At 43.1% G+C, this 19,360-nt stretch overlaps 1 protein-coding gene and 2 long non-coding RNA genes across 3 annotated transcripts in view; 2 read left to right on the top strand and 1 right to left on the bottom strand.

Annotated features, from left to right (window-relative positions):
• Positions 1 to 17,183, top strand: part of LOC121861342 (CCN family member 5-like) — a 47,287-nt gene extending 30,104 nt beyond the window's left edge. The window contains exon 7 of the mRNA XM_042358991.1: positions 15,271 to 17,183. Within this exon, the coding sequence (XP_042214925.1) occupies positions 15,271 to 15,527 (257 nt within the window). The 3' untranslated portion in view covers positions 15,528 to 17,183. The remainder of the gene's footprint in view (positions 1 to 15,270) is intronic.
• On the bottom strand, positions 1,085 to 1,388 carry LOC121861463. Its single transcript, XR_006088029.1, has 2 exons — positions 1,322 to 1,388; positions 1,085 to 1,179 (listed from the first exon to the last, which is right to left on the bottom strand). It is a non-coding gene; the product is annotated as an uncharacterized LOC121861463 (long non-coding RNA).
• On the top strand, positions 8,787 to 9,363 carry LOC121861462. Its single transcript, XR_006088028.1, has 3 exons — positions 8,787 to 8,827; positions 8,861 to 8,930; positions 9,290 to 9,363. It is a non-coding gene; the product is annotated as an uncharacterized LOC121861462 (long non-coding RNA).
• Positions 17,184 to 19,360: the final 2,177 nt, after the last annotated feature.

The raw sequence follows: 19,360 nt of genomic DNA, 5'->3' as shown, positions 1-19,360 counted from the left end.
TGTTCACGGTACAGTCCTCTTGAGTTGAGACTCGCCTCATAATACAGTCCAGTTGAGCTGAGACTGACCTAATAACACTGGCCAATGCAAAATTCTCTTAAACTGAGACTCACCAGAGGACGTCCAAGTCTTGTAGTAGCCTCACAAGCCTTAGTGACCCTGAGCCTCAAACCCACAATACACCCAATCAGCCAGAGTACTCGGTAATTTCCGGCATTCAACCAAAGTACCTACAGTAATATTATCTCACCAACACACCATTACCTTCACTCTTGGCTTGTGCTGAGTGTACCATGGGGAAGACACACTCAGACGCGAGACAGAAACACGGAGTAACTTAACTGTACTTCGTTTAATTCCCTCGGGGATTTTTAGAAACCTTTTGTCTTGGTGTAAAACCCTAAGACCAAGTGGGAAAAGAAATTCATCTTATATTCTCCATAATGTACAGTTTTTAGTCAAATATTGGTTTCCCAGGAGGAGTGTTTATAGAGCAGGGGGAATGGACGATAGTCCAAGAAGAAAAAAGAGCAACTCTCACGTCGGTAATATACAGTGGACGAGATCCGAGCCATTGTGTTAGTTAGGTTAGGAAAAGGTCGTTGAATTCTGATCTTAGGGACTTAGGGACCGGCCTTTTAAAACCTAACATTACCTACAATTAGGGACCGGCCTTTTAAAAACTAACATCAGCTACACTTAGGGACCGGCCTTTTAAAAACTAACATCAGCTACACTTAGGGACCGGCCTTTTAAATACTAACATCAGCTACACTTAGGGACCGGCCTTTTAAAAACTAACATCAGCTACACTTAGGGACCGGCCTTTTAAATACTAACATCAGCTACACTTAGGGACCGGCCTTTTAAATACTAACATCAGCTACACTTAGGGACCGGCCTTTTAAAAACTAACATCAGCTACACTTAGGAACCGGCCTTTTAAATACTAACATCAGCTACATAGGGACCGGCCTTTTAAATACTAACATCAGCTACATAGGGACCGGCCTTTTAAATACTAACATCAGCTACATAGGGACCGGCCTTTTAAACACTAACATCAGGGGACCGGCCTTTTAAAAATACTAACATCAGCTACACTTAGGGACCGGCCTTTTAAAGACTAACATCAGCTACACTTAGGGACCGGCCTTTTAAATACTAACATCAGCTACACTTAGGGACCGGCCTTTTAAAAATACTAACATCAGCTACATAGGGACCAACCTTTTAAAACTAACATCAGCGGGACCGGCCTTTTAAATATTAACATCAGCTACACTTAGGGACCGGCCTTTTAAAAACTAACATCAGCTACCTTAGGGACCGGCCTTTTAAATACTAACATCAGCTACACTTAGGGACCGGCCTTTTAAATATTAACATCAGCTACACTTAGGGACCGGCCTTTTAAAACAACATCAGCTACACTTAGGGACCGGCCTTTTAAATACTAACATCAGCTACACTTAGGGACCGGCCTTTTAAATACTAACATCAGCTACACTTAGGGACCGGCCTTTTAAAAACTAACATCAGCTACACTTAGGGACCGGCCTTTTAAAGACTAACATCAGCTACACTTAGGGACCGGCCTTTTAAATACTAACATCAGCTACACTTAGGGACCGGCCTTTTAAATACTAACATCAGCTACACTTAGGGACCGGCCTTTTAAATACTAACATCAGCTACACTTAGGGACCAGCATTTTAAAACTACCATTATCTACACTGATCTGAAGCCTTACATCTAATACACTGAAAGAGAGAGAGAGATCACACAGTTCTCACACACACACACCCACATAGAGAACAACTTTTTGAAAACTTTGCGTGGCCCGTGAATGACCACTGGTGTTGCTCTCTTCGTTCTCTATTGAGGGTCTTATGAGAGACAGTGATCAGTGACTCTTGTATCTCTGTCAGCTTTGTTGTTGTTTACACCTCTACTTGTTCTTGTTGACATTAGAGAGGTACAGTATAATAACAATGGCCCACCATACATCCTCTTCCTTGGTGGTAAACATCTCCAAGTAGGATATATTCTGAAGATGTAAACACGAACCTCAGAATCCAGTGTTTTCTTGGCAAATCTCGTCATATTTTTTTTTCCTTCATTGGCTTCATTTGTTTGTTCCTTAACTATTATCGCTGGCCACTGAGGTATTTATATCCAATTAGGCCAACTGTTATGAAGACTTATAATGGTATACCTGAGTCTCTGGATACACCTGAGTATTATTGACTCGCCTTGTATATGATAGACACATCAACTTGAGGTTTGTTTACCTCCAGTTCGTCTTCCTGAATTTCAGTTTGATGGCTTATGGTACAGGTCGTTTACATCTGTCTGTCACGCCTCAGTTTTCAGGTATACCAATAACAATTTCACCCGCTGCCTAATTAGTAACACCTCACCTGGGTAGCACCTGGTGACTTGTTCGTTCCTTCACCAGCAGCTGGAAGTGCAAGGTGAACTTTTCGTGGTTATTAGTGGATTTATATAGTCAAACTTCACCACAACAGGAAGATAAACACCGAAGCCGTAACTCAACTTCAGCTTCAGTACGAGATAATATAAATTTCTCATTCTTCTTCTAGCAGTACAGCTTCATGACACTGCCCAATATCCTGACTATAAGAGAGGAAACGGAAGCCAATGAAATATGTCTGGATATTTTTCACAGGTAACTTATGTATACCTCCAATATCTGTCTAACTCCTTACCTTTAGTCATATGTAAAACCTGGTTCTGAGGTGTTATGGTCGACACATGAAAGACCTGGTTGGACAATATTAAAGAAAATCAACCAATTCGTTTTATAATGACCGAATTAGTGCCATTTAAAGAACAAGGAAGTTGTTTATATATTGACTGGTGTTTTCTATAATGGTTCACTGCCACGGCCTAGATACCTGTGGCTTGGGTAACTAATCTACATAATGATCCTTTCTTAATTATTTTACCTGTTATTTATGAGTGTTATTTCCGCCAGGTGTGAACTTTGTGACATATCGTCTTCCTCACATCCAATCTTTGTGTGTTTTTGGTCCATTCTTTGCCTCCGTTGTGGAGACTAACGAGGGGGTGTTCACATCTCACTGTTATTGTACACTTAACGATTCATTACCGATAACCTGGGGAGCCTTCAGGTACTTGTAAAACACAGCTGCTCGGGTTGGTTCCATATATACAGGGTCAGCCAAGAAGAATACGCAGATTTTAATATTTAATCTTTTAAAATCTGTGTATTTTATTTTATTTCGTTCACCCTGTACTTTTCCCCAATTTCCACATATAAGCCTTTAAAATCTGGGTTTTTTTATCACCCTGTACTTTTCCCCAGATTTCCATATATAATTCTTTAAAATCTGGGTATTTTCTTTTTCGATCAGTCTGTACTTTGATAAAAAATGAGTAAAGATGATCAAAGAACGCTGAACGAACACGTAATGAAGAAAAACAAAAACGATAACGAGAGAAATGACTCGAAAATATGTAAAAATGTTCTGTGGTCGTACATTTGCAAGTTTGTGAAGAGAATAATAATAATAATAATAACAATAATAATAACAATAATAATAACAATAATAATAATAATAATAATAATAATAATAATTATAATTAAAAATAAAAATAATAATAATAAAAATAATAATAATAACGATAATAGCAATAATAATTACATACAGTGCATTTTATTATTGTTGTTGTTATTAATATTATTATTCTCATTATCGCACACCTTCACTACCTCACAAATAAACTAACAAGAAACTACTTTACTTGGGAAACTGAAATTATGATTAAAATAAATTAATATAATTGTACACAAGAAAAGTAACCATTAAATTTCAAAATATTCCTAAACATAAATTCCCGTAATGTAGTTTTAATTCGCAGTGAAGCTTCTCGTTTATATACCATTACTTCTGCGTATAATAAACGGGAATTAATGCATAAATTTAAATTAGTAAAACAAAACGTGGATTACATAATATATTGTACATGATCGTCACTAAAGAATAGGTGCACTATGTTATTATTACGTGTGATAATGCATTCGTGTATTCCTTGGCGTTCAAATGTGTAACCATGTGTAGTTATGTGTAATGATGTCAAGTGTCTTTTGCTATAGAGGTGTGTTGATGCTTATTGTGACTGTTAACATCACTTCAGTAAGACCTTCATGAGTGTTTCAGTGTCACCAGGAAAAATTCTCGGAAAATATTAACTCTGTGGTGTTAAAATTCGACCCCGGATTAAGATAATCTAGTTTGGTTATGCGTATTCATGTAAAGATGGATTTTCCTTGAATTTTTTGTATTTTTATCTGTTCACGATTCTTGTGCACTTTGGAAAAATACAGCGAAGGAATCGACCGTGAAAAAACCGTAATGTTGTTGATGATAAGACGCGGCGTGTGTGTGTGTATTCCTCCGCTATCAAAGCTCCCGTTTTCTTTAGTCGTAAGGGGGTCCTCAGGCGATCTCCTTATGGCCAAGACGTGTGTCATCTGTCATGTCACTCCTTTACTCACAACAACCCACTAACACCCAGCTGAGAATGATCTTACTACATTGAGAATTCACTTTCTGTCTGTCTGTCTGTCTGTTTGTCAGTCCGTCCCAACATTTACTGAGAGTGGGGAAGGGTGTCTGACTGGAGGTTGACTCGGATCGACCCCTACTCAGGTCAGGTGAGGGTGAGTGTCCCCCAACACGCTGCCTCACTGTGACCTCCCCAGTACTTGGAGTATTATGTTGTGTGTATATTGAGATGATATACACCAGGTTGTATATTTGACATAAACACAAACAAATCTCACGATGGTCGAGCTAAAAGCAACAAGACGGCTCTGCTTGACGATCTTAAGTTAAATGTACAGTAATGATAAAATAGTACTGTGTTGTGTGTTGACGTCTGGGTGAATGAGCACACTTTACTATAAGGCCGTGACCAGAACCCATTGCATCATCGTCAAAGTAAGTGAAAAACTCTGTAGATATAGAACAATGATGTAAACATATAGGAGATTTGTAATACAATCAGAGTTTTAAGCTCCGGTCGTGAGATGCTGTGTTTGGGGTTCACAGCTACCCAACGTCCCCCACTGCGTTACAAACATCTCCTGTCTGGCTACATTGTGTCCCGCTCTCAATAGGTTTAAGTTACGCGCATGTTGCATGTCGTTACAATGATCACCGGTGTGAGTCACTAGCCTGAATGATGAATAAACGTTGCAAGTATAATTAAGGATATACAACCATGGACTTGAAAGGAGTGATATCTGACAACTACAGATAAACTTTTAAGTAAATATACAAAATTAAGCTTAAGCATAACACCAAGATTAAAAGATTCAATAAATATCACAAAACTGTAGTACTAATAGTATGACCTTTCAAGTGGAGTTGTGTGGGGGGGCTGCTGGTGTTGAGGGGGCCACCTTCTGCAGGACCCTGGAGTGGGGTACACCTGAGTCACTCCAGCAGGCGTCCCTAACACTCTACACACCCTGGGGGAAGAAAAGGACCGACTGTTTCATGACGAAAAGACAAGTAAAGGCTGCTGGAGGCTCGGAAAACGAAGGTTCACTAAGATGTGATCCTCAGTCGTTAGTGAGATGAGTGAGGAACGACTGACTACACTAACAGCTAAGATGACAGTGGTTACGTCGAGGCTCTGTGAGGTTATTGTCCCAGAGACCTTCCTTCTCGAGTCACTTGATGAGGTTACGCTGCCTGATGGGACACATTATGATATTATGTCCTGAGTAATGAGTTTCAGCTCACGTTTCAGCCTGAGTGAACCAAAAGATGGAGATATTGAGGTACCAGACCCGAGTGTGTTGTATCACTCCTGGACTACCTGCCACAGGAGCTGGGGAGAGCTACTCTACCACCCTGTGTCTCCACCTCTCATGTTCTCATAAAAAATATACATATATCAAAGGTTGTCTTGTTAAGCTTCCATGAGCAGGAAGTAGGAGAGTCTTGGCAGCTTCAGGTCTGTTTACACTGTTTGTCGTGGCACTTTAAACATCCATCATGTGTGGATACTTGACTCGACGCCCCGCCTCGCAGTCAGAAGAATCATCACTTGAGATTCTTTAAAAGTGTATCTGTACAAGCCTACAGGCTACCCCTGTGGGAGCGAGTAAATAGTGGAGCTGTCAGACTAACATCACTCCATGTGCTCTATCACGTACAGTACACTCTTGTTTGACGGACAAAAGGTTAAACTGTACCGGCATGGTTGCAATAACTTTTGCTATTTCAATATTTTTTTCAGTACTACTTCTAAATGTAGTCAATAATAATGACTAAAGTGCATTATGGTACCCGTTCTATATTCCTTGAGTTTTTAAAGAACACAAATAAGTGGAATCAGAGTTTTATTATCTAATGTAAAAAAGGTCCATAAAATATCTCTTCCTACTATTACATCCTATGAAAACGTAGAAGAAATTTAAAAAACCGTAACAATTTGCTGATTTGTTTATGGAACCAACACGAACATCGACGGAAAATAAATTCTGACATCTGATGAAACATTAACAATGTTGAGTCGAGCTTTTACCACCAGTGAGGCTTTACCATGGGTGGGTGTGAGTCTCCTCGTGAGTCTGTGAGGCGAAGGTTGACGTAACACATACATAGTCCTGTGGTGCTTCATGTGACCACCTAGGCGACAAGGCTCTTTTATTATGAGAGTCTAGTCCTTAAATTGCAGAACTATCCTTTATTTGATAGTTCTTAAGGAGTCATACAGAGAGAAATAATCACCTCTCTTGACCAGATGCACTTGTTCACCCCCGTGTACTATACTGGGGGAGAAATGCATTGTCGGTGACGCACACACACACACACACACCCACGAGGCATCATCACTGAGCCGGGTGTTAGTCCTTTCATATCGCGTGTCTGTCATTCTCTCAGACTTGAATAGAAAACAAAAGAACAACGCCTTTGGCCTCCATTACAGAGACGACCTAGTGTGTGTTGGTGGCGTGGTGGAGGCAGCCTCGCTTGGCCCGCTGGGTGACTGGTGAGGCAGGGCGCACCTTCACTATTTACGGTTATGGTATCGTGAAGGAGACATTATGCCGTTTTTATTGGTTCTTGTGACCTAATTTGCATAATTCGATAAGGATCCGGAATCTTTTTTATTGTTTCACAAAAATTTTAAGTCTACAAATTATTCTTTATCTTTTTTATTTGTCTATTTTTCTCCAAGTTTCATCCTCAGTATTATCACGCTCTTCCTTAACATTATTTAATTCTCGTTATCCTTATTCCTCGCATTAATTTTCTTCCTACCTTCCTTACGTTGAAGTTGCCGTACAGTACAAGGCACGATCACAAAACGTGAGACACAATATTCCGCGCAAGACTGAAAAACTCTGATGAGATCGATAAAAAAAGAAGTCGATCACTGACATGGAATTGCAGCACACTAAATCTCCTTCATAGCCTGGCAGTGAACCAGAGAAACGAGTGGTCATTACTGGCGCAGGTGTTTGGTCCGGCCCTCTACTGTGTAACAGCCAGGTGTCCAGTCCGGCCCTCTGCTGTATAACAGCCAGGTGTCCAGTCCGGCCCTCTACTGTGTAACAGCCAGGTGTCCAGTCCGGCCCTCTACTGTGTAACACCAGGTGTCCAGTCCGGCCCTCTACTGTGTAACAGCCAGGTGTCCAGTCCACTGCGTAACAGCCAGGTGTGGACGGCCCCACTGTGTAACAGCCAGGTGTCCAGTCCGGCCCCTCACTGTGTAACAGCCAGGTGTCCAGTCCGGCCTGTGTAACAGCCAGGTGTTTGGTCCGCCCTCTACTGTGTAACAGCCAGGTGTCTGGCCGGGCCCTCTATTGTGTAACAGCCAGGTGTCCAGTCCGGCCCTCTACTGTGTAACAGCCAGGTGTCCAGGACGGCCTCTACTGTGTAACAGCCAGGTGTCCGGTAGCCCCGCTGTAACAGCCAGGTGTCCAGTCCGGCCCTCACTGTGTAACAGCCAGGTGTCCAGTCCGGCCCTCACTGTGTAACAGCCAGGTGTCCAGCCCGGCCTTCTACTGTAACAGCCAGGTGTCCAGGACGGCCTCTACTGTGTAACAGCCAGGTGTCAGCCCGGCCTTCTACTGTGTAACAGCCAGGTGTCCAGGACGGCCCTCTACTGTGTAACAACAGCCAGGTGTCCAGGACGGCCTCTACTGTGTAACAGCCAGGTGTCCAGTCCGGGTGTAACAGCCAGGTGTCCTCCCGGCCCTCTGTAACAGCCAGGTGTTTCGGCCCTACTGTGTAACAGCCAGGTGTCTGGCCGGGCCTCTATTGTGTAACAGCAGTGTCCAGTCCGGCCTCTACTGTGTAACAGCCAGGTGTCCAGGACGGCCCTCTCTGTGTAAACAGCCAGGTGTCCAGCCCGGCTTCCTGTGTCCCTCTGTCAGGACGGCCTCTCTGTGTAACAGCCAGGTGTGCCCAGACGGCCTTGGTAACAGCCAGGTGTCCAGGACGGCCTTCAACTGTGTAACAGCCAGGTGTCCAGTCCGGCCCTCACGTAACAGCCAGGTGTCTGGCCCGGCCCTGGTGTAACAGCCAGGTGTTTGGTCCGGCCCTCGTAACAGCCACTGTGTAACAGCCAGGTGTCCAGTCCGGCCCTCCTGTGCCAACAGCCAGGTGTCCAGGACGGCCCTCTAACAGCCAGGTGTGCCCTCACTGTGTAACAGCCAGGTGTCCAGCCCTCACTGTGTAACAGCCAGGTGTCCAGGACGGCTTCTACTGTGTAACAGCCAGGTGTCCAGTCCGGCCCTCTACTGTGTAACAGCCAGGTGTCCAGTCCGGCCTCTCTGTGTAACAGCCAGGTGTCCAGTCCGGCCCTCTACTGTGTAACAGCCAGGTGTCCAGTCCGGCCCTCTACTGTGTAACAGCTAGGTGTCAGGACGGCCTCTACTGTGTAACAGCCAGGTGTCCGACGGCCTTCTACCAGCCAGGTGTCCAGGACGGCCCTACTGTGTAACAGCCAGGTGTCCAGGACGGCCTTCTACTGTGTAGCCTGTGTAACAGCCAGGTGTCCAGTCCGGCCCTACTGTGTAACAGCCTGTGTAACAGTACTGTGTAACAGGGTGTCCAGGACGGCCCCTCTACGTGTAACAGCCAGGTGTCAGTCCGGCTGTAACAGCCAGGTGTCAGTCCGGCCTCTACTGTGTAACAGCTAGGTGTCCAGGACGGCTCTGTGTGTGCAACCAGGTGTCCAGGACGGCCTCACGGCAGCCAGTCCAGTGTGTGACCAGGTGTCCAGGACGGCCTCTACTGTGTAACAGCCAGGTGTCCAGTCCGGCCCTACTGTGTAACAGCCAGGTGTCAGTCTGTGGCCAGGTGTCAGTCCGGCCCTACTGTGTAACAGCTAGGTGTCAGGACGGCAGTGTAACAGCCAGGTGTCAGTCGGCCCTCTACTGTGTACAACAGCCACCTGCTGTGTCCTCTACTGTGTAACAGCCAGGTGTCCAGAACGGCCCTCTACTGTGTAACAGCCAGGTGTCAGTCCGGCCCTCTACTGTGTAACAGCCAGTGTCCAGTCCGGCCCTCTACCAGCCAGGTGTCCAGTCCGGCCCTCTACTGTTTTAGAGGGCCTCGTGATCGCCACACTGACTCATCTGCTTGTCATTCATAAACAAGTGTACCTTCCTCTAATGTTTGTCTTCCCCTTTACCATAATTCTCACCTCCTGATGATTATGACGGTCCTCCCCTCCCATCAATTTATTAACCACTAAACAGAAACACGTACAGGTCCATCATGAGGTCTGGACGACAACCTTTGTATCTTATAACGTGGAGAAGACCCAGGCTTGTGTACAGGTGTGTGAGACTGAGTCAGGTATGTGTACAGGTGTGTGAGAATGAGCCAGGTTTTTGTACAGGTGTGTGAAACTGAGACAGGTATGTGTACAGGTGTGTGAGACTGAGCCATCACAAATTTTAAATATAACTAATAAGTTGATATATTCTTTATTATCTAAACAACTGAAATATTGACAATTAATATACCTATCAAATAAAGCAACGTTTGTTTAGCGTAAATGTACTGTAATTGACTTATAAGATGCAAAGTTACATAGATAAATGATCAATGTAGCCGGAATTATAACACATAACTTTCCCACCTGCTGTTCTGGGTGTATGAAGAACACATGTTCTCGTATAACACTTATAACAAGGCATTAACACACGTGTTCTAGTATGACTACACAGGGTTTTTCCAAGGTATTTCTAGCACGACAACACCTCAGACATCACCAAAATGTTCAAATGAGCTTTTAAGTACGACTATACGACTACTGTGGTCGTAAATCCCTCAACGTCACTGTGAGAATATCCAACGCCCCTATGAGGATACACTATCAGGACGACTACAAAGGATATCATCGCTACAATAGAGATGTTTGAACCCCAGTAACTGAAGAACTGAAGAAGGTCTCAGGTGTAAATTCCACCTTGAGTGTCTGAGCGTTCTATCGCCACTGGGACTCGGGGCTCCCCCAGCACAGGTGTGTACAGAAGCAACATGTAAACCAACACTGTATTTTGTCACGTATCGAGGCATCACAACGCACCGTGCACACAAAAACGACTATTACAGAGGCATAATATTGGTACAAAGTGTAATTAGTATTTCTGGCACTACAGCTCAGAGGAAGAGAGCCGGTCATCACAACATACAGAATTTCTATTACAGTATTATAAGGAAGCACAGTAGTTAAATGCCACAGTTCTGTAGTTCCGTTATTGAGACATAGCTTGACACAGCATCGAGACAGCACAGTAATATAACTTCTTCCGCGTAGTAAAGAGTTCACAGCACCCAGACAACACAGTTTAGGAACGTGCAGCAAGTCGCCCGACACAGCACTACTAGCATAGTCGTGAGAAAAAAAGCCAGCGATATGCATAACTCAATTAGCACAAAACTATTACATTCTTGACGTACAGCACAGCACACTATAACGCAAGTAACTTGACACCACAGCACAAAGAAAGTGGACACTGTAGCCACGAATGTGTGTGATGGTGCTGGTGGCACTGTGGTATGGTGTATTTCTTAAGTTAACATCCGTATAGCTGCAAGGCATTGACTTCAGCAATGTTATCATATGAAGTCATGAAGTCAATACCCTTGTGATATTATGATTTATTTCGTTTCTAATTGACATCTAATTGACTAAGCAAACATGACCTCACCTTCAACCTTGACTTCATCGACACACACACACACACACACACATCTGAAAGCTCGCTAGATTCAGCACTTCACATGAAAGCTTGCCTGTTATCCCTGCTGAGTGTAACGCCGCGCAAAATGAGACTCTCCAACAATTTTACGATGAAAGCGAAGCAATAATCACCCTGTCACCCTTTTCCTCGTCACTACCGGGGAGTAAAGAATTGTCTCCCAGAACAGAAAAAACATAAACCTTTTTTCTTTTTTTTAACTCATTTAACGTAAGGGTAAAAGGTAATTAAGAGGCTGGAGTAGGGAGGAGTGGTAAAGTGTGGAAGAATGAGGAGGAGGAGGAGCGTGAGGGGTGTGATGAGTGAGGATAAGTGTGGAGGAGTGAGGAGGAGCAGGAGGGAGTGAGGAGGTGAGGGAGAGCTGGAAGAAATGAGGAGTGGGGAGGAGCAATAAGGAGTGAGTAGCGGGAAGAAATGAGGAGTGAGGAAGAGTTGGGAGTGATGAGGAGAAGAGAGAGAGAGTGATAAGGAGGTGCGGGAAGCCTGTATGTACTGTACGAGCATAATGTATTCCCGAGTATTTCTATACCATTGTTTACGGTTAATAAATTGTCGAAATTTATGTAGAAAAAAAATAAATAATGATAATCAGCATTTAAACAAAAACATAAATAAACACCACCTAACACCATCACACAACGATAAACACCACCTAACACCATCACACACCGATAAACACCACCTAACACCATCACACAACGATAAACACCACCTAACACCATCACACACCGATAAACACCACCTAACACCATCACACCGATAAACACCACCTAACACCATCACACCGATAAACACCACCTAACACCATCACACAACGATAAACTACCACCTAACACCATCACACAACGATAAACACCACCTAACACATACGCTGATAAACACCACCTAACACCATCACACAACGATAAACACCACTAACACCATCACTGGCAGTAAGCACCACCTAACACCATCACACAACGATAAAGCACCTAACACCATCACACAACGATAAAGCACCACCTAACACCATCACACAACGATAAACACCACCTAACACCATCACACAACGATAAACACCACCTAACACACCATCACAACGATAAGCACCACCTAACACCATCACACAACGATAAACACCACCTAACACCATCACACAATGATAAACACCACCTAACACCATCACACAACGATAAACACCACCTAACATCACACAACGATAAACACCTAACACACCATCACACAACGATAAAGCACCACCTAACACCATCACACCGCTGATAAAGCACCACCTAACACCATCACACAACGATAAACACCACCTAACACCATCACACAACGACAAACACCACCTAACACCATCACACAACGATAAACACCACCTAACACCATGCACAACGACAAACACCACCACCTAACACCACTAACGATAAACACCACCTAACACCATCACCTAACAATGGGCCTACTAACCACCATCACTGGCTTGATAAACACCACCTAACACCATCACATAACACTAAACACCACCTACTTACCATCACATAACAATAAACACCACCTAACACCATCACACAACGATAAAGCACCACCCTAACACCATCACATAACAATAAACACCACCTAACACCATCACACATAACAATAAACACCACCTAAACACCATCACACAACGATAAACACCACTAACATCATCACATAACACTAAACACCACCTAACACCATCACCTAACAATGAACACCACCTAACACCATCCACAACAATTAAACACCACACTAACACCATCACACCAACACTAAACACCACCTAACACCATCATAACAATGAACACCACCTAACACCATCACATAACAATAAACACCACCTAACACCATCACACAACGATAAACTACCACCTAACACCATCACATAGCTTACTAAAACACCACCTAACACCATCACACCAACAATGAACACCACCTAACACCATCACATAACAATAAGAAACACCACCTAGCTTACCATCACTAGCAGTAAACACCACCTAACACCATCCGCACAACGATAAAACACCACCTAACACCATCACGCAACAATAAACACCACCTAACACCATCACATAACAATAAACACCACCTAACACCATCACACAGCTTGATAAAGCCACCACCTAACACCATCACACAACGACAAACACCACCTAACACCATCCCACCTAACGATAAACACCACCTAACACCATCACCTAACAATGAACCACCACCTAACACCATCACACAACGATAAGCACTAACACCATCACATAACACTAAAGCACACCTAACACCATCACATAACAATAAACACCTAACACACCATCACACAACGATAAACACCACCTAACACCATCACATAACAATAAACACCACCTAACACCATCACATAACAATAAACACCACCTAACACCATCCACACAACGATAAACACCACCTAACATCATCACACAACACTAAACACCACCTAACACCATCACTAACAATAGACACCACCTAACACACCATCACACAGCTTGATAAAGCACCTAACACCATCCCACATAACACTAAAATACCACCCTAACACCATCACATAACAATGAACACCACCTAACACCATCACGCAACAATAGAAAGCACCCACCTAACACCATCACACAACGATAAACACCACCTAACACCATCACATAACACTAAACACCACCTAACACCATCACATAACAGAACTACCTAACACCATCGCAACAATAAACACCACTAACACCATCACACAACGATAAAGCACCACCTTGCATCACACAACGATAAACACCACACAACACCATCACATAACAATAAGCACCACCTAACACCATCACATAACGTAAACACCACCTAAACACCCATCACATAACAATAAACACCACCTAACACCATCACACAACGATAAACACCACTAAACACCATCACACAACGATAAACACCACCCTAACACCATCACATAACAATAAAACACCACTAACACCATCACATAACAATAAACACCACCTAACACACCATCACATAACAATAAGCACCACCTAACACCATCACGCAACAATAAACACCACCTAACACCATCACATAACAATAAACACCACCTAACACCATCACATAACAACTAAACACCTAACACCATCACATAACAATAAAACCACCTAACACCATCACATAACAATAAACACCACCTAACACCAGCTCACATAACAATAAAGCACCACCTAACACCATCACATAACAATAAACACCACCTAACACCATCACACCCAACAATAAACACCACCTAACACCATCACATAACAATAAGCACCACCTAACACACCATGCAAACAATGAACACCACCTAACACCATCACATAACAATGAACACCACCTAACACCATCACATAACAATAAACACCACCTAACACCATCACATAACAATGAACACCACCTAACACCATCACATAACAATAAACACCACCTAACACCATCACATAACAACATCTACAACAGGTGTCAACAAATATACATAAAACATCTAAAACAACTAAGGTAATATTATACTCGTATCAACACAGCATAACACTCAAGAAGACATTCACAAACATCTAAGAAATTCTACCTTTGAGAGTTTTTTCTTGCCCTCCCGCCATACCTTACAGCGCTGAGACGATGTTTCATCAAATTACCAGCGGCTGCCTCACACACACACACAGGTAAGGTGGTGGGACTCCTGGACTGTGAGTGACGGAGTGTCTCCCCCAGGTAAGGTGGTGGGACTCCTGGACTGTGAGTGACGGAGTGTCTCCCCCAGGTAAGGTGGTGGGACTCCTGGACTGTGAGTGACGGAGTGTCTCCCCCAGGTAAGGTGGAAGGACTCCTGGACTGTGAGTGACGGAGTGTCTCCCCCAGGTAAGGTGGTGGGACTCCTTGACTGTGAGTGACGGAGTGTCTCCCCCAGGTAAGGTGGTGGGACTCCTGGACTGTGAGTGACGGAGTGTCTCCCCCAGGTAAGGTGGTGGGACCCCCGGACTGCGAGAGAGTCTCCGGCAGATGGTCGCGGTGTTCGCTACAGAAGTGCGGCGCTGGCGTGTCTCTGCGCTGGTCAACAGACAACGCTCGCTGTCAGCTCGTCAACCAGACTCGTCTGTGTCAGCTACGCCCGTGTCAGGACCGACGTCAACAGCAGCTGACCTCGCCCTACCTCCAACCCGGTGCTCACCCCCCCACCAGGAAACACCACATCAGGGTCAGTTCAAGAAATTAGTGTTACGCTAACTTTTATTTTTTTTCTTCTTAGTGTAAGCGCTTATGTAGCAATATGTGGCCCCGCAAAAATGTCATGTTAATCTTTGACACCAGACATCATTTTAAACCTTGGAACCTGTAGATTAAATAAATATATGGTGACATTTTTTCTGATTGGATTTAAGGTCGTATTTGTCAAGAGAAGTAAGCGAGGAAAAACTAGCTCACTGAGTGTCTAAGTTCATTACATAAAATATCAAAATCATAAGGATTACAAAAGAACAAAACACCATGATCTCTCTACAGCTATTGTCAGTCGTCAATATGCTGATGAACAGAAGCTGCACAATGTTAGTGCTGAATGTAATCCATTTTGTCAGTAAAACGATGCTCTTTTAAACTTGCTAACTGAAGCTGTAATGACAGAAAATGTCAAGTATGACATTCTATGTTCACATGAAGTTGGAAGACAAATTTATGAAAATTTTGTCAATTAACGCATTGTTGGTCCAGTAAGCATCTGGGAAAAGATGTCCAAGGTTAATCTTCTGTCATGGAAAGCAGCAAACAAGACTTCAACCATCAAATTACCTTCACAAGTTATAGAACTTAAGCAGGACAGATCTTTGTTTGCTAGACTTCCAATCATCGCAAGATCCCGTGATGAAATTAATCTACAAGAGGCGATTGGCATGTATGAATTCACTTGTCTGCCAGGATCTCTCTTCTCCCCAGATGGGTCTGTCCTTATTTGCCAAGACAAAAGCAAGCTCATGGGTCTCCTTGAAGCAGCTCCAAAAAGTGAAGAGTCTACTGATGTTCAAATCGTCGCAGATCCACAAAAGGGACCATGTCTTAAGACTCTCATCATCGATGGCATAGCATTAGTTCACGAACTGTCAACTTCGTCAAAAATTTGCTGAGTTTGCAGACCACTTCATCAAAACATTAGCAGCTAAGGCAAAAAGTTATAGTGCTTTGCACCTTGCCTTTGATCGTTATGACGTAGGCCACTCGTTAAAACAAAGAACAAGAAACCGACGCTATGGCAAGGAAGCAAATGCATAGTTATGAAATCACAGATTCAACACAGATAAAAATCTCTTAAGTAGTTACTCACCAACGGCAAGACAAAATCATCATTGATCACCTATCTAGGAAACAAAGCATTGCTTCTGTTTCACTCACGCAAAACCTCATTTGTGCTATCAACCCCAAAAAAACGGTGTTCAGTTAAATGGAAAAATGTTGAACAGCTGAAAAGTAACCATATGGAAGCAGAAGGTCTGCTCATTATTCATGCCATATATGCATCACAGAAAGGCAAAACTGTACAGTCCATATCATGTCACTAGACACTGATGTGTTTGTTCTAGGCATATCAATGCAGCCCCAACTTGGGGAAAATGCAAGTATGATAACAGAAACTGGTGAGCGACGACACATTGTTTCTTTCATGTTCATATACGGTGCTATTGGGCCAGACATTGCAGAGAGCCTTTCAGGTTTCCATGCCTTCACAGGATCTGACTGCACATGTAATTTGCTGGCAAAGGAAAGAAACCATGTTGGAGCATATTTTATGTTACTTTGGACTTAATGGTAATACGTTTGTGGATGACTACGCTGCTCTTTGATAATACTTCTTTAATGGCATAACGTTTATAAGGAACCGTTAAAAAAAGGACACCATAATTTTTCTTAATGTAGAGGTTATAAGGATTAATATGATGTATGGTGTAAAAAATGTTAAATTAATTTTTACGGGATTACATAAGCCGCTGCAATATCTTCTCAATTTTCATTTATTGATAATTCAATTTTACACAAATTAAACCAATAAAAAGAGAAAAAAAGCAGAAGCCTAAAATATAATAAACATAACAAGACTACTGAGGTAAATAATTATTTGTTGTATTTACTATCAGCCATCCCTTATTAAAGCTAATCACCTGTTAGTTATATAATTAAACCATGAACCGTCAAGTCTAGCTATAATATGGATGACCTATCAGTAACCTCATTACCCTTCAGAGGCCAACAACTGTCATGTGTCTCACCCCTTAACCATCACACAGTTAAAATAAAACGAGTCTTGCATTCTTTACCTCCCTGTCAAAACTAAACACATTTTCTATTAATTCATCTAGTGATTTTATTTTTCTTGGCAATTACAGTGACATAAGAGACGGCTGGGCAGCTATCCTATCCTATCCTAACTTTATCCCCCAATAGTGCTAGGGAGGTTAATCTTTAGGTGAAATAAGCTGGGGTGGAGATTCTTCAGGTGACCGCAATATTCTTCTCACATTGATATTGACGTGTTAGAAGGGAGAGATCATTATTGTCTCTCCACCACTATCTCCATCACTAGTCTCTCTACCACCACCACTGTCTCTCCCCCACTACTGTCTCCCCACCGCTACCTCTCTCCACCATCACTACTGTCTCACCAACACCAGCCATTGTCTTACCACTACCACTCTCCAACCCCTCACTCCCACTATCAGTCTCACCACCACCACCACTCTCTCCACCACTATTACTACCGCACCACCACCACTCTCTCCACCACTATTACTACCGCACCACCACCACTCACTCCACCACTATTACTACCTCACCACCTACCACCACCACCACCACTCTCTCCACCACTATTACTACCGCACCACCACCACTCTCTCCACCACTATTACTACCGCACCACCACCACTCACTCCACCACTATTACTACCTCACCACCACCACCACTCTCTTAACTCCTTTCCTCCAACCTATCCCAAGGAAGATCTCACACACTCTCGGGAGCTTCAACAAGGGTTCACTGGGAGAGGATCACGTAACTTGCACTCATCAGATTCCCTTAGCGGGTCACTTAATCAAACTTTCTCACTCGTGTGCTTTATGGATAGATAGATGGATAGATAGATAGATAGATAGATAGATAGACAAACAGGCAGAAAGACAGACAGATAGTAAAAACTTCAAACAAATTTACATCGATTCAGCATGTATATACAATACAATGTACATAGACCATATACAGCTATACAAACCATATAACTAGACAGTGTAAACACCTTGTCTCTACACCATAAACACTAGTTACTCGATTGTAACATCTTAACATATTAGTAAACATATTCAATTATTTATATAAACATTATCCACTAAATTGGCTATAATGTTAAGGCAAAATGTATAATTCTCCCAAAGTGGTGACGTATTACCATCAGGAATTATTTAAGAAACTGTATGAGCGAAAACTTCATATAAAATAACAATCACTTTTTTTTAGGGGGGGGGTTAAAAACTTTCCGTCAAAGTAGATCATCTGGCTGAACATCTGATTCCAAAGTTTATATTACGAGTGAAAGTTGTTGATGAAGAAAGTTTGTGTGCTGAGCCATACTGTTGATCTTGTTGTATGGGGAGGGGGGGGGATGTGATGTTAGTGTTGTATGGGGAGGCGTTGTATGGGGGTGATGTTAGTAATGTATGAGGGATGATGATGTTAGCAGTGTATGAGGCTACCATGAGTCTGTATGAGGTGACATGAGCATTGTACGGAGCTTCGACGATAACTTAAGTGCTGAGATTGAGAGATCCAGAAACACAGCGTCGTCAAAGAACTATAGTGTCAACACACAGTCGTAAGTGGGTGTAGGGAGGGGGTGCAGGGGGGGAGGTTGGGTTAGAAAGGGGGGGGGAGGTGTGGAGGGGGTGAAGGAGGTGAAATAACGCAACACTCCTCAAGATGAGGTCGGTCTTACCAGAATCCAATCTGTAATGGAACCCAAGGCATATAAGAACACCTCTGATACACTCTCTTAGTCTCGGCATGACCTC

The sequence above is a fragment of the Homarus americanus genome, unplaced genomic scaffold (genome assembly GCF_018991925.1).
Source record: "Homarus americanus isolate GMGI-L3 unplaced genomic scaffold, GMGI_Hamer_2.0 scaffold24260, whole genome shotgun sequence".
Lineage (NCBI taxonomy): Eukaryota > Metazoa > Arthropoda > Malacostraca > Decapoda > Nephropidae > Homarus > Homarus americanus.
The sequence above is the reverse complement of the archived record's forward strand: the minus strand, read 5'-3'. Positions and strand labels throughout refer to the sequence as shown.